Source organism: Agelaius tricolor, unplaced genomic scaffold, assembly GCF_023055355.1.
Source record: "Agelaius tricolor isolate 1412-34295 unplaced genomic scaffold, bAgeTri1.0.p SCAF_44, whole genome shotgun sequence".
NCBI classification, from domain to species: domain Eukaryota; kingdom Metazoa; phylum Chordata; class Aves; order Passeriformes; family Icteridae; genus Agelaius; species Agelaius tricolor.
The window spans coordinates 2,304,830-2,319,847 of NW_027269304.1; the positions used below are offsets into that span (position 1 = coordinate 2,304,830).

A 15,018-nucleotide genomic window follows, 5' to 3' on the forward strand; every position below is an offset into this window, starting at 1 on the left:
GCTCATTCTACCCGCAATTACACACATGACTAAGTTTAATCAGGCCCTGAAGTCAGGAACAAACAGGGAGTGTGAGCACCGTAACAATCGTGTTTAAAGTAAAAATTACATTCCCTGCTTGGCCTCTGGTGGAGCAAGGGATGGCAAGGCAGGTGGCACAAGCCTCCCCCTGGCAACTCCTGGGACCTTCAAACACACTCTCAGAAACCTGATTCTCTGGTTTGCTTGGGTGTTTCTGAGAGCTCTCTGAAGAAGCAGTGTTTATGTGTAAAAAAAAAAAAAAGAAATAATTTAATTAGTGGTGGTAAAGGTCCCATCAAATTGACCTGCACCTTGAAATTTCAGCAAAGTCAAACATAGGGAGGTAACATATCTCTCTCCTTCAATTTAAATTTAGGCCTGATTCTGACAGTCACTCCATTTTATCAATCAAGCAAGAGGTACCAAGCCAGCAAAACTCAAATTTCAATTAAAAAAACAAAAATAAAAATAATAAAGGCAATAATAGTGACATCAAATGCCCTGAGCTAGACTTATGAAACTGAAGTTTTTGGCATGCAGAACATCTAACAAGTCAGAGTCACAGTGTAAATAGGGAATTCCTCATTGAAAAAAAAAAAACAAACATGTTACTTCTCAGTCAGCTGGAATAAGAGTATGTCTTAACACTTGCTTCTCAGAATTATGGAACACTTCCTCTGTAAGAACTTTTCCTAAAATTATTTTTCTAGTCTTATTCTCAGGAGAATCCAGCATATTTGCATCCATAATAATGTTTTTCCTGTATTTAAGATGCCTTTCCCCAAACCACTTCTGTAATTGTACATCCACTCAACAGCAGGCATGCATTAAATAGCACAGAAATTATGAATACCCTCGAGCAGCAGGAATGGATTATATTTTGAAATATACAGAATAACTTCTAGATGTTTTGAGGCTTATCCAGCAAAGCCTTTCTCCTAGGAAACACATGTGTGAATGAGGACCATAAAAGATCCTTTATTAGCAAAAAATGAAAGACAGAAGTGAAAAGGTTTTGTTAGTCTTAACTCATTAAAAAAACACCCTCTCAATTTTGATAAGTCAAAGTGGAAAGATGTAACTTGCACTAGAAATGGAAGCTTTTTCCTGATTTATTTTTATTTTAGCTATAGAGACTCCATCTCTGTTACACAGTAGTCTCTGACTGCAGGTTTTCTTCAATGACTGCACTCCATTTTTAAAATTATATTAAAAATTCTGCCTTCTTCAGTAGGTACTATCTGCTATCAAGTAGGTTTCAGCACTTTTAAAGTGAAAATATTATAGAAACATCCAGTTATTTACAGGACTCAGGCTGACAGGCCATACAGCTAAGCCTCTATACTGAATTCATATTCCACACAGCTCATAGTGCCATTCATATGCAGCCCCCAAAGAGATTTGGGTAATGCCTCAATAAGCATAACTTCTAACTGTGGACTGGGAATTCATTCTTATTAATTTTTTTTTTTCTCCTCCAATTACGAAATGCAAATTGCGAAAAGCAGAATTTGCATCTTAACTTGACTTATATATTATCTCTGCCTTGCACCTTAGGAAATTGCCAGATATTAAGTTACAGTTAAAGCTGCACCAAGACCATCATGGGGTACTGGAATCAGAATAATTTCATTTGACTTCCTGGCTCAATTGTGTTTTGAAAAGTAAGATCTACTTTTTGTCTTTACGTATTTTTAAAATGTGTAAATTAAGAGACATGGGTCAGCTGTTATTAACTGAAAGTAACATCTGTCTGCCCAAAGAAGCATTTCCTTCCACTGGATATCTCTGATTTAAGAACAACCTGCTAGAGAGCTGGATAAACCTCATTCTTGGCAGTTGGCTAACCCACTAATTATTCTAATTTTCTACTTTATCCTAAAGTACATCTTTATTTCAGCAAATAATTAAACAGATCATTTAGAGACCTTGTTCCACAAATCCTAGTTCAGTTCCTTGCTGCTCTCATGGCTACTTTCACTAAGCTTAATATTATCCAAAGCACATTGCCAAGTTTCATTAAAAATGTTGATTTAGCCCTTGAATAAATTGCCACAGTAATATTAGATGTCTGTATGGATAAATACAATTCAACTCCTTTTCCTGCCAGTGCACCCACACACAAAGCATGAGAAAGGCAGAACTCCTTTTGCTCTACTTTCTGTGTCAAACAGATTTTTGTTTGCATTCTTCTGAGTATTTTTGGTCATATCCAAGAATATATTTTCATTCCAAGGAGCAGAGAATTGCCACACAACTAGCCTCGACGTCCAAAAATCTGAAATATTTGCAGAAATAGAATCCTTTAGGTTTTGATGACTTAGTATTTACTGTAGATTCTCTTGAGTTTGGGATAAATGCTACTTTCTTAGCATACTGTAAAGTTTTATGAAAAATATATGAAAGTTAAGACATAACTTTTCTTAAAGGTTAAGACACAACTTTTCTTATGCGATAACACTGAAAAACACTTTATTATCAAAAAACAATCTGAAAGGCAAAGGGAGAATCAAACTTTGGGTGCTTTCCCTTGCTAAAAAGGTATTTTTAAGCCTTCTTTTAGGATCTTGCACCCAGGAACTGAGGATGCAGCAGCTTTAGGGCAGCACCAGGCTGGAGGTGTTGGGTTTGTGGCAGCCCTTCCCTCACCAGGAGAGCGCTGGCGATGCCACCAGAAATTCCACATGGGAAACAACCCTAAACAAGCTCTATTGGATAAAGCAAGAACTGTGGGAGAAGAGTTTTGTGTGACTTGGCCTCGAAGCATTTGCATTTTTACTTGCTTTAAGGAGCCAGCCCTGGCTGCAGGTCTGAGCAGGAGAGCCCAGGAAGGAGGGAGGACTCGTTGGTGAAAATCAGATCAAACCTGGCACTTGATCCCAGAACATGCTCCCATCTCCCTGTTTGTGATGGAGCACTTCCAGGGGTGAAGGAACTTCCAAGTTAACTTCCCCCACTGCCACCCCTTTTCTTGGATTAAATAAGTTTTAATTTTTTTTTTTTTTTTTTTCTTTTTGCTCAGTGACACAATACTGGAAAACATTTTGGGCAGGACCCTAAGGTGCTGTCAGCTTAAGATAAAGCCCTCTGCAGCACCAAGGATTTGGCATTCCATCAGCACAAATTGCTGGAGTAATTACAAATTACTCCACAAAAAGAACACCTATATTTGTGAACTGGATCACGGTGCTAATTCTCCATCCCACCACTTTTGACAGGCTGAAGAGAACTGAAAATTATTAGCCAAGCAAATTGACTGAAAACTTGATTAGCAGCTGGCAAAAAGACTTCAGGTGAAGCTCAAAAACTTCAGCAACGTTGAGAAAAATAACCAGCAAAGTGGAAATTATTTCAGTTCAGCTTTTGTAATGTTTCAGGTAAACAGGGATATTTCCTATCTTCCTATCTAATCCAAGAACTGCCACTGCCACATGAAGTGCAAGAAAGAAAAATGGAGGTAGAGACTGATAGAAGGGATGCCCAGTCTCAAAATATAACTAATTATTTTGTAGCCAATAAGAAGAGCCACTCTTTAGATTCATCCCTGACTCAATCTGTAAGTAGAGTAGAAATTCTTTGCACATATGAAAATCATAACGCTGCTCTGTTTCTACTAAAGTTTGCCCTTATTACAAAGAATTAAAACAAAAATATCACTATATTCTTAGCTGTCCCCCTACACACAGGACTCAGATATTCATAAAAAGATAATTACTCAGTCCAAGGCCTCTGTATATTTGCAATACTTTGCTTCCATAGGTTTTCCTTCAACAATCAGTATTAAATAAAATGAACCTGAATTTCAGGCAAGCACAGGCAGGCTGTCAAAATCAAACTGACCAAATACAATGGGGAAAGGGCATCTTCCATTGCAATGGACTGGGATGTAAAAGAACAAAAAAATAAGGTCTGATATATTTCTACACCATCCTAAAAAAAAAATACAATTTTTAAACTAATAAAACAGGACTGTAAATTCAAACATTCCTAGCTGGCGTCAAACCATAGCTTTTGCGTCAAAATAAGATAATTTTCCTGCTGATTTAAACAGAAATCTTTGCTAATCATGGGAAATGTCTTTCTAATCTACTTCTGTCCATAGCTGTTTAAAGACTCTACAATCCATGGAATACTACGGACAAAAATGGAAAATATGTATTTTCAAATGTAATTTGCCATATATTTAGGAAAAATACCCAGTTTTTTGAAGGAAATAGTACCAATACCATCAGAGCTCTGAGGCAACTCTATGCATAGCTATAAGCACCTCCCAGAACACCTGGAAAGATTTCCAGAAGTTTAAATGGGCATAAGAAAAATACTTTTAAGTGTTACGAATCCTGACCCCTTTTGTGTGTTAAGAGTGAACTTTTTTTTTTTCTGCCTGGAAACTCCATGTTCTGAAAAAAATCTGTTAAAGGTGGAATCGAGAGGTAATTTCTTTGCACTGGAATTCCCAAAGGCAGAATCTCAGGGTGATGAGTTTGGAACCTCCTCAACCGGAGGTTGTCCACAAGCTGAGTTTGGAGTCCCACGACCCCAGTGAGATCTGTCAGCATAAAAACATTGCAATACATTTAAAACCTGCTTACTTTTCCTGGGCTGGCTGCTCTGCCTCATAAGCAGCCACCTTAGCTCCTGTCCCTGCAGGTTTTGCTGTCCTTTGCCTTCGTTTTCTCCTGGGAGCTGGGTCCACGATGTCTGGGCTGCCCAGCAGGGAGGAATCTCTTTGTTCCGGAGCTGCCAAGAGGAAAAACAACCAAGGTCAAAAGAAATCTGACATTTGAAGCGTTTCAAGACAACCCATACAATATTTCTTTTCTGTGTCTTTCTTATGAAAATTTCTATAGTCACAAAATCACCTCAGACCTGGGAGAAGTTTGTGACATAAAGGCAAGGCCTGAATTTAGACTAGAAAGATAATCTTCCCTCTGCACCTCTTTGTAACCAGTGGAGAGAAATACCACCAACCTTAAACTGGACAATCTGTCTGGACTTTCACTGCCTCCTTTGCTGAAGCTTAGTGAAGCAGGCTCTGTCCAGGTTCATCTACCTGTTGAAATTACTGTGTAAATTCATAAAATATGCTTTATCTACACTTAAACAACAAACCTCTCTCCACTTTGACAATTAGCTACTCAAAACTCAAATGTCAAGACAAACAGATCCTTCCTTAAGCTAAAATCCTCCATAAGGAAAAAAAAAAACCAAAAACAAAAAACCACCAAAAAAACCCAACCTATTAATGCATTCAGAAGTTATGCAGACATTTTAATTCCAGCTACCAACATCCTGCAGTGTATTTTCATTTGGTATGCCTGCTTTCAAAATGAAATCGTAAATTACCTATAATTTTCAAGACAACGATATCCAGAACAGCACAAATTTCAGCTGGAATATATTCAATAACAATGTGGTGACTGAGGCTGAAGCTGTTAGGGTAACTTCCCTATTTATTATGTTTCTGTGCATTTTAGGGTGGTTTAATCCTCACACGGATGAAAGATGCCGTAATTTGAGATTCAACACAAATGTTTTTCACAGAAAGTAAATAACTAATCCTTTTCCCCCATTCCTTTCGGAATTGTCATCCACGTGTACTGAAAATGAAGCAGGTTGGTAACACACAGCCCACAGGTGGCATTTTCACCATTTCTCAAAGAAACATGTGTTTCTGGCCAAGAACACTGATAAATTAATCAGAGGCTCCCTAGATCCTCTACCCTCAGAGAAGCACAAGCTTAACATTTAATAATATTAAATATTCACCAGCATGCACCACACTACATCGCAGATACTTGCAGATACTTGCAGGGTGACAACAGGTATTAGCTGACATATTTCCAAGGCACAAGGCAATTAACAAGTTCCAAAGTCCAGCACAGACAGGATACATTCCTACAATAAATGCTGAGAAGGGTTAAATGACATCCTAAGTCTCCACACTAAACTTTAACCAGATATGCATGCTTTTCCAGTGTTAAATGCTGAAAATGTATTTACGATAGTTACTCTTTAGCTGTCTGGGGCAGCGTGTCCAACATTTCCATAAACACTATTTTATATATTTCAACATTACTATTCAAAGTTGGCCTCTTCATAATTAAGACACACAGAACAGTTTGCTGTCAAGAACCCAGCAAACTGGAATAAATTTACTATCACAATTCCTATCCTTCCTTTTTGTTGTTCTCCTCCCACACCCTCTACTTTGGCCAAAAAGTAGATCCAGAGGTGAATCTCATATACAAAACCTAAATTTTCCTAGCAGAGTAAAGAAATGTCTCTGTGTTTTCACCTGTGCAATGTGCACTGGTGAGCACAGCTCTCATCTCAGCAGTTTTTTTGCTATTTAGACACAGAAATCTTCTGTGCCTAAAATTAATTTGAAAAAATACTTTTTTTTCTTCTGTTTCTAAAGAATTAATTTATTTTAATTATACCAAAAGAAAGGCTTAAAGATTGAATTCAGGCAGGCCAGAATTCAATCTCACAAAGAGCAGCAGATTGACTCATGGGTGAGCGTTGATCATCACAGGCTTGGGGATTTTTGTTGTGTTTGTTCCTTTCCTCTAAGCTAAAACTCTGGGAATTGCTGAAGAAAAGATGGAATGCACTTGACTCTCACAGTACCATGCATCACCACTGGACTTTAAACACACACCCACTACTGCTGCCCAAAAATAATTCCCATTAATGAATTCATTTATAGAACTTGACTAAAAGCCAAAGAAAGCTTCAGCAAAATATTATTCATTGCTCAATGTAAAAATCTTTTGGAAAAATGAGAGACAGTCTTAGGCACAAGCCTAGCTTTTCATCCTGAAAATATTTTCTGTCCAAATTTAAGCAATGTTTTAAGGAAGGAAAGTTCCTTGACTCCTCGTGAAATTAAATTTCTTACTTTTATATTATGTAATTCAATATGAATGATTGTTGTACCTTTGAGAGGAATGGTAGCAATTTAGACACAGACAAGAGTACTGCTAGATGAAAAATAGTAATTAAACCTCCTACACCAAACATTGATTAACAAAAGAAAATATTCCCAATAGATAACATACTACCTGCAGGTGAGTAACTGCAAGAAATGAGATTGATAAGAGAGCAAGAAGGGGACCATGGCTCAAGTACTAGAAGAATATTTGTGCCTAGAAGATAAAAGGCTTTAAATAAAAACTCCTGCTGGTTGGAGGGTTTTATGTTGTTTTGGGGGTGCTTTTTTTTTTGTAATTTTGAAAAGTGGTATTATTTGGTGGGTTGAAGGAGTTTTCCAATAGGGTATTCCAGAAAATAACTGAAAACTAAAAATAGCTGTCATTGGTTTGGAAGAGCCAGGGTGAAATTAAATCAATGCAGCCCCACAATGCTGGGGACCTGGAAAGAGAAGATGCCTTCAATACAGAAAAATGTCAGGACTCATCCTCAAGACATTTAGAAATACAGCATAAGGATCTCTGAAACCACAGAAATTAACTTCTGCAGCCTAGTTATAGGCAGGCAGTCCTGTTAGATTCTACAATACACTTCTGCATTTCTTTATTTCTATAGACAGAAGTCAATTGTTTTTAAAAAAAATACCTTCCAATCTGTCATATCCACCTTTCAGTGTGAAAAAAGCAATAACTCTGTGCATCTTCGTTTGTGTACCCCATCACCTCTAATGAAAAATCCTACAGCTTTGCCTTGCCTAATTATTCATGAGAGTGTCACTGAGAAAACAGGATCCAGATCCTCTCAGTACAGCAATAAAGGGCTAAAATCAGCACCAAAACCTTAGCTTTGCCATAAAAAATATAAACAGGGACCAAAGCAAGCAAAAAGCAGGCAGAAGTTTTCCAAAACTGAGGAATTTGTTTGCCTACAATGACCTAGCTTCACACAGACAGAATACACATTCCTGATGTCCAAATTATGAGTGATGGACCACAAGCAAGAAAAAAAAGCTGCAATTCATCTGATTTTACCTACAGGAATCTCAATGACAGACATTACTTCTCCTCATCTTGCTGTTATATTAGTCAGGATATAACAAATGATTAAATGGTTTCAAAGAACATTCACATTTTCAGCCTGCACCACTAAATGAAATTAGTTTGATCACAATAAAGAACTCGTAGTTATTAAAAATAAAAAAAAGAAAGAAGAAGGAAAAAAAAAAGAATAAAAGGGCTTTTTCAGATTGGTATAGAACAGGAAATATTTTTAAAGGACAGACATTTATCCTGAAGAAAAGCCTTCATTTGAAATTATCTGCTATCCTGGAGATTTCATCAACAGCAGCACAGAATTCTGACCATTTTTATTTATCTTCAGAATAAATAATAAAATAATAAAAAAATTCAGCTTTTTCATCAGACTTAGGAGAATTTGTCCAGATTTTCATATATGAACACTATTGTAACTCCCCTAAATTCCTCCCAGAGCCCTCCTGTTAGCAGAGCAGAACTCCCTGGCTGAATTCTGCCTAACTCCAGGCAGCATGTGCTGCTCCATGGAATTAATCAACTGGACTCCCAAGTTCTGCTCCTTTAATAAAGCTGCTGATTTAACCTGAAATCAGCAGCAATATTGGACAAAATGGGCTGAGAGGCACCTGGAGAGCAGCAGGACTGCCCACGAGAGCTGTCCCCCAGGCTGCCAGAGAAAGGAAAAAGCAGAGAGGGAGCAGAACTCATCACTTTAATCCCTGACTGTAACTCCAGCCATCCCCTGGCTCCTCAATCCCAGCATAATTCCCCAGGGATCACCGTGGCTGATGATAATTAGCATCTCTTTGACAGTCTCAGCAGAGCCTTCTAAATGAATGGGTATGGAAATTAACACATCCCAGGGATGCAGAGGCAATATCTGCAAAGCAGGATTAAGTCGTTCCTGACAGGCAGTTGAGGAAACACCATTCCCACCTACTCTGAAGTTACCCCGTGTGCACAGATCCTGGCATTTTTCACAGGAAATTGACTTATTTAGATCATTCAGAGATATTAAACATTAGTATTTACAGTCCATGCATCTGCTGCAGTGAAAGCAACAGGAATATGTCACTATATTAATTTTATGAAAATAGTGAACGGCGTTCCCTGTTCCTTTTGTCCTGCCCAACGGTATATTTAATTCTTTGTATAAATTTGGGTTTACTGTACCATAATCCCCCGGGGCCAAGAGGCAGCTGAGACCAAGGTTCCATAAATTCTCTGTCAGCTGGTTATTAACATTTATTTTTACAAAGAATATCTCCATGGGAAGTGTTTATGAAGACACATTTTAAAACAACTCCAGCAAGAAGTTTACTTCCAGCTATACAAAATTTATAAATTGTATTCCGCTCAGTGAGGAAGTTTACATTTCACCCTTCTAGGCTGTATTACCACTGAGTTTTCTATCTGAAAAGTCTATTCTTTTCCTGACATCATCCTTTTCTAAAATCTTTTTAAATACAACAGTTTTATTAAAAAAAAAAAAAAAACAACACAAAAAACCCAAAAATAAATAAAGAACAAGCCAAACAAAAATCCCACATAAAACACCCTCATTTCAAACCTGCAGGGAAACCAACCAAGTTATGGTAAAATCTGTTTGCCATAAGGTTTCCTTCTCAATGCTTATTTATTGTGGATAACTCAGGTGCTCATCTGTTGCCATCTCACATTGTCTTGAAACTACATTGGGAAAAAAATTCGGGAAATTTGACACACAAATAATAAGTTTGGTCATGAAGCATGAAAAAGTCTCTTTCCATCTATCAAAATATATGAGGATAAAAAAAGAATGCATTTTACACACATCCAAGAGACTCTGAGGGAGCTCATTAATTTTAATCATCAAAACCATGATCTGTAATAGAAATCCCTCTTTTTTTACAAAATACCTTGAGAAGGGAAATTTCAATGAACCACATAATCAGATGAGAGATATCAATTTTCAATAGTCCACATCAATGTGTTTTTCCAAAAATAATGCAGTAGTATAATAATTCTAAAAAAAGTCCCTGCTTACAATCATTGCTAAAGGTTATGATTTTGCTTGAAAATACTACAAATTTATAGTGCCTCTAGCCCCTGTTAGTTAGTACCTCCCTCAAAGCACAAAGAGAAAGCTTTGGGGTGTGCTCAGATCTTCCCCGGTGTGTATGGTTTTGCATTTTGCAATTTCAATTTTGACACCTAAAAAATCTCCCACCAGTCTAAAATCTCCTGACAATGTTTTCCCTGCTTTATTTTCCATGGGTGCTTGACAGAGGCAGCACCAAAGCTGGCGGCTCAGATGCTGAGGTGCTTTTAGGCTTGGCCAGGGGCTGTTTGGGGACAAGCTTTAGGCTGCTCAGCAACAGCTTTTCAACAATCCACTGTGATTCCTGATTTACTGCACGGACCTTTCCTCCCTCTCTGGCCCTCCGATCTCCTCAAACCTCTGAATTAAGGCTGATTTTCTGTGCACCATGGCTGGATGCAGTCATCCAGTACACAAGCACATCCAAGGCCAGGCATCAGCACCAGAAAGGTCGTGGTTTGAAGAGGTTTGGATGAGCTCAGTGTCCCGGGTGTGCCTGTTTGCTGGAGTCATCCTCTGGGCTCCCGGGATGTCCCGTTTGGATCATCTGTACCACCCAGGGTGGAGGTAGGAGGCTTCTGGACATAACTCCCAGGGGGCGTGAAGCACCAGGCAGGTCGAGCAAACAAAACAACAAAGCAGGCAGACACAAGGGCTGAAATCATGAGGCCACTTTGGGAAAGATTTCTGGTCTGTGATGTCTCAATTCAATGTGAGGTAGTGGAGCCCAGAGTAATTTCTCACCAGGCTCATAAAGCATAAACCTCGTGCCTGGAATCCCATCATTTTTTGCTCGACTTGGATTTTCTGGTGTCTGAGCTGATGTGGCTCAGCCCGCCCAGCTGATCCAGGCCCTGGCACCAGCAGTGGAGGGGCTTCCAATGATCACCTCTAAAGTTACCCCAACATGTCATAAATCAGTATTATCCCTAACCCCAGGCTGCGTGGATGTAGAGCCCGAGGTCTGAAAGTCAGTCCTAAAGAAGTACATGAATAATCAACATTATTTACCGATTTCAAGCTAGTCAGTGGTTATTTTGTTAACCTTTATGTAGTCATGAAACCACAGAATTGTGGAATGGTTTGGGTTGGAAGGGATCTTAAAGCTCATCCAGTCCCACCCCTGCCATGGGCAGGGACACCTTCCATTGTCCCAGGCTGCTCCAAGCCCTGTCCAACCTGGCCTGGGACACATTTGGGGACTCCACAATCTCTGCAGGTAACAGTCGCCTGTGCTGCTATTTGGGATGTGAAGATAAGTAACATATTTGTTCATAACCACTATTTAAAAAATAAATAGTGTAATGCTTCTGCATTAATACCAACAGTAAGTCTCACAACCCCTCACGCATGTAGTGAGAGCTGCTGCTACTCCTGTGATTCTCCACTGCAAGATCTGTAGGCAATAAAGCCTTTTGACTTTATTTAGCTTTATTTTGACTTTCTGAGCCAGCAGCGTGCCCAGAAGGCCGATGGCCCCTGGGCTGTGCCAGCCCTGGGGTGGCAGCAGGAGCGGGGCAGGGCCCGTCCCTGTGCCGGCCCTGCTGAGGCCACACCTCGAGGGCTGGGGCACCTCTGGGCCCTCACGCAGGCAATGGAGGGGCTGCAGCGTGGCCAGGGAAGGGAACGGAGCTGGGAAGGGAATGGAGCCCCAGGAGAGGCTGAGGGAGCTGGGCAGGGGCTCAGCCTGGAGCAAAGGAGGCTCAGGGGGCCCTTGTGGCTCTGCACGGCTCCTGCCAGGAGGGCACAGCCGGGGGGGTCGGGCTGTGCTCCAGGGACCAGGGACAGGAGCAGAGGGAACGGCCTCAGGCTGGGCCAGGGCAGGCTCAGGGTGGGCACAGCAGGAATTTCCCCATGGAAAGGGGGCTCAGGAACTGCCTTGGCACTGCCCAGGGGGGTTTGGAGTGCCCAGCCCTGCAGGTGTCCCCTGGAGGTGGCACTCAGAGCCCTGGGCTGGGGACAGGGTGGGGATGGGACACAGCTGGGACTCCATGGGCTGGGAGGGATTTTCCAACCTGAATAAATGATTCTGTGATTCCACCAGTTGTTAAATTTATTTTCTTACTCCTTTGGATAAAGCACTGGGTCGCCCTGGTGCTTGAGCAGTCTTTGCACACTACCTGGTCTCCCTGATTAGAGCTGGTTGGGAGGATCAACATCCTGACACACAGTTAATTCCCTAGGAACTCTATGGGATTCCCAGGGAACGGACTGAGAGATTTCCCCCTGTACCAAAGGCAGCCTTAAAACGCAAGTGTGAGCTGCACTTGGGACATCCCCCCCAGTGCCCTGGAGCTCAGACTCCTCTGCCACAAGAATGATTTCTTTCCCCATTAAACAACCTGTGAGGAAATCAATACAACTCAAGGGAGGCCATAACTCTGGAAAATGTATGTTTTCATAATGATGGCATTTTTTGGTGGATAAATTTGTAACCTCTACCAATAATTTGATCATGTACTTATAAGCCTAAGATTTTTTCATTTGTATTGCACATTCTAGTTTTTTGCATAGGTATTTCTACTTTAGGTAGAGAAAACATTTCAGATGGAAAAATCTAAAATAAAAAAAAAGAAACTAAAATAGAAACCTATTTAAACAGGAACTTTGGTTGCCTGTATTTCACTCTATATTTGTAAGGAAGCACAAAAATATTTAAACAAATACTACGTTCAGAACAGAAGGGATTGTGCTACTTATTTATACTCAGCAACATAAATACGTGGTGCTATTTTAGAGATAAAATAGCAACATAAATATGTGGCACTACATCTTTTAGAGAAAAAGACAGATTTAAAGCTTTACAATAACCCACTCTAAAATCAGTGACACAAGACCTGTGCCCCCTCCATATCCACATAGAGCTTTAACCCTGGAATACAAACCAGCCACTTTAAAACTGTCCTTACATGTGAACACACAGAATTAATGACAGCACAGAGCCCAATCGCTCAAAAATGTCATTGTCAGAGGACAAAAGTGGAGATGAGTAAAAGGGAAGTGGTGATTCCTGGGGTGGGCAGGCACGAGGAGAAGGCCAGTGTTGTGGAGCAAGGCTCAGACACAAGAAAATCTGAGATGTAATGGCCCACGAGCCACTCTGATGGCCAACGTGATTTTTCTGCATGCAAAAGATTATAAAATGTGCCCATCACCCTTCAGTCAATGCTGAGAGTGAAAACCCCAATTAATGCCCCAGTCAGAGCTTCTGACAGGACCGAAGGTGACGTTGACATTGTGACCTAATTAAGGAAGCAAATTTAGATATTAAATGTGATTTGGCCTTTTCAAAATTTTTATTTGAAGCATTTTAAAGATTAAAGCACTGCCCAAAGTATTCAATGTCTTGAAAAATGAAGTGAAAAATCAGGAAGTTCAATATGACAACCTCAGGAAAGCCAAATTTTGCATCCTCTACTCTTCAGTGATGATCGTCAAAAATCTGGGGTGAAGCCTGTGAGATTTTGTACTGCCTTCTTTTATATCCATTCTCCTTTTCTTTCTCTGCCTTTAGCAAACTTTGAGACAAACTGAGGAGACTGTGGTGACTGGCAAAAGCAGATCATTGCCCAGAAAGTGACAGAATTATTCAAAGCCTTTCCTTCTCAAAGACTGTTCCATGAGAAGCTCGTGCCCTTTCCAAATAACCTTTGCTGCAGAAGTGATTTTTGGTATATTTATATTGTGCTTTTCGTATGTATAGACATTCTTTTTCCCCCCGAATTTAACAAGCTCTAGATCTTTTATTTATGCTGTGTATTCTTTACTTTTGTATAACCAGCTGATACAGTTCCAAACTCTGCTATGCATATTCCTGTATTTCCTGCGAAATGAGGAAGCTGAACTGAAGTCTCACATGTCATTCACTAGGAACAAAGTTCTATTTACACTATTACCTTTCTGGGCCCATTTATTTCTCTTGTAATCAATATAAAACCTCCACTTAATAAAAGACATACCATGAGTATTATCTACAAATTGCTGTCAGCTCTCTGCTTTTTTTTTTTTTTTTTTTTTTTTTTTTTTTTTTTTTTTGTCATACCGTATTCCTAAAAGGCTTTTCATGCTGTGAATTTAAAGACAGCATTTAAGATGTCATTATGGCATGTCTTTATATACAGCTGCCATTAAGGTCTTTGTAAATGGATTCAGAAATGATGAACATGGAAGGTGCCTCAGTCAGACATGACATTAATGTTTTTATGGCAGATGCACTGGCACAATCTCAATCAACATCACGGGATAATTCTGCTTTGGAAAATGCTACAGGTAATTCTGGTTGCCCTAAGAGGCTCTGAGGGCATATTTAAAGAATTTTAAAGATCTCAGTAAGTACTTTGAGAGCAGCAACACATTAATATTTATTACAACACTTACTGAACAATGAACATGAAGCCCGGTCGTTGATACACGACGAACAGAAAATTATCAATCACCAGGTCTCAATCAGAATGGAGAAGTTGGTTTAAACTGTAACAACTTCTATTTACATGCTCTTAAACACTCACACAGACACATCCACAGCCACCATTAATTACTCATTGTGAATGGACTGTGACACCTGTGGCAGGAGCCCAGAGCTGTGTTGTTTACACCCTGACCTAGGCTGCTTTGCTTCACGTCGACATCTGCAGGGCTCGCCTGGTCTGGCTGCGCTGTGACCATGAGCAAAGCCCAGCACTGAGAGGGCGCAGTCAGGAAGGAGCTCAACATCAGGAGTTGTAACCCACACCACAAAAACACCTGTGGTGCACAGGGAGTGGATGAGCTGGGACATCCTCAGGGATTTTTTAGAGGGCAGTGGTGGAGATGGATGGCAGAAGACCATGGCAAACAAGTCAGCCAGACAGCAGAGCTGCAGAGCCAGGATGCAGGGTGAGGTCAGTGTGTGTGATGGCCAGACTCCTTACAGGACTGGCCCTGCTCCCCTGGGAACCACTAACTCCG

The 15,018-nt window shown here is 40.2% G+C and overlaps 1 protein-coding gene across 5 annotated transcripts in view; it reads right to left on the reverse strand.

Annotated features, from left to right (window-relative positions):
• The window catches only part of XRCC4 (X-ray repair cross complementing 4), a 145,303-nt gene that overhangs the window by 51,550 nt on the left and 78,735 nt on the right, over window positions 1–15,018 (reverse strand). For all 5 annotated transcript variants that reach the window (XM_071455135.1, XM_071455133.1, XM_071455134.1 and 2 more), the window contains one exon: window positions 4,614–4,761. In XM_071455135.1, the coding sequence (XP_071311236.1) occupies window positions 4,614–4,761 (148 nt within the window). The remainder of the gene's footprint in view (window positions 1–4,613; window positions 4,762–15,018) is intronic.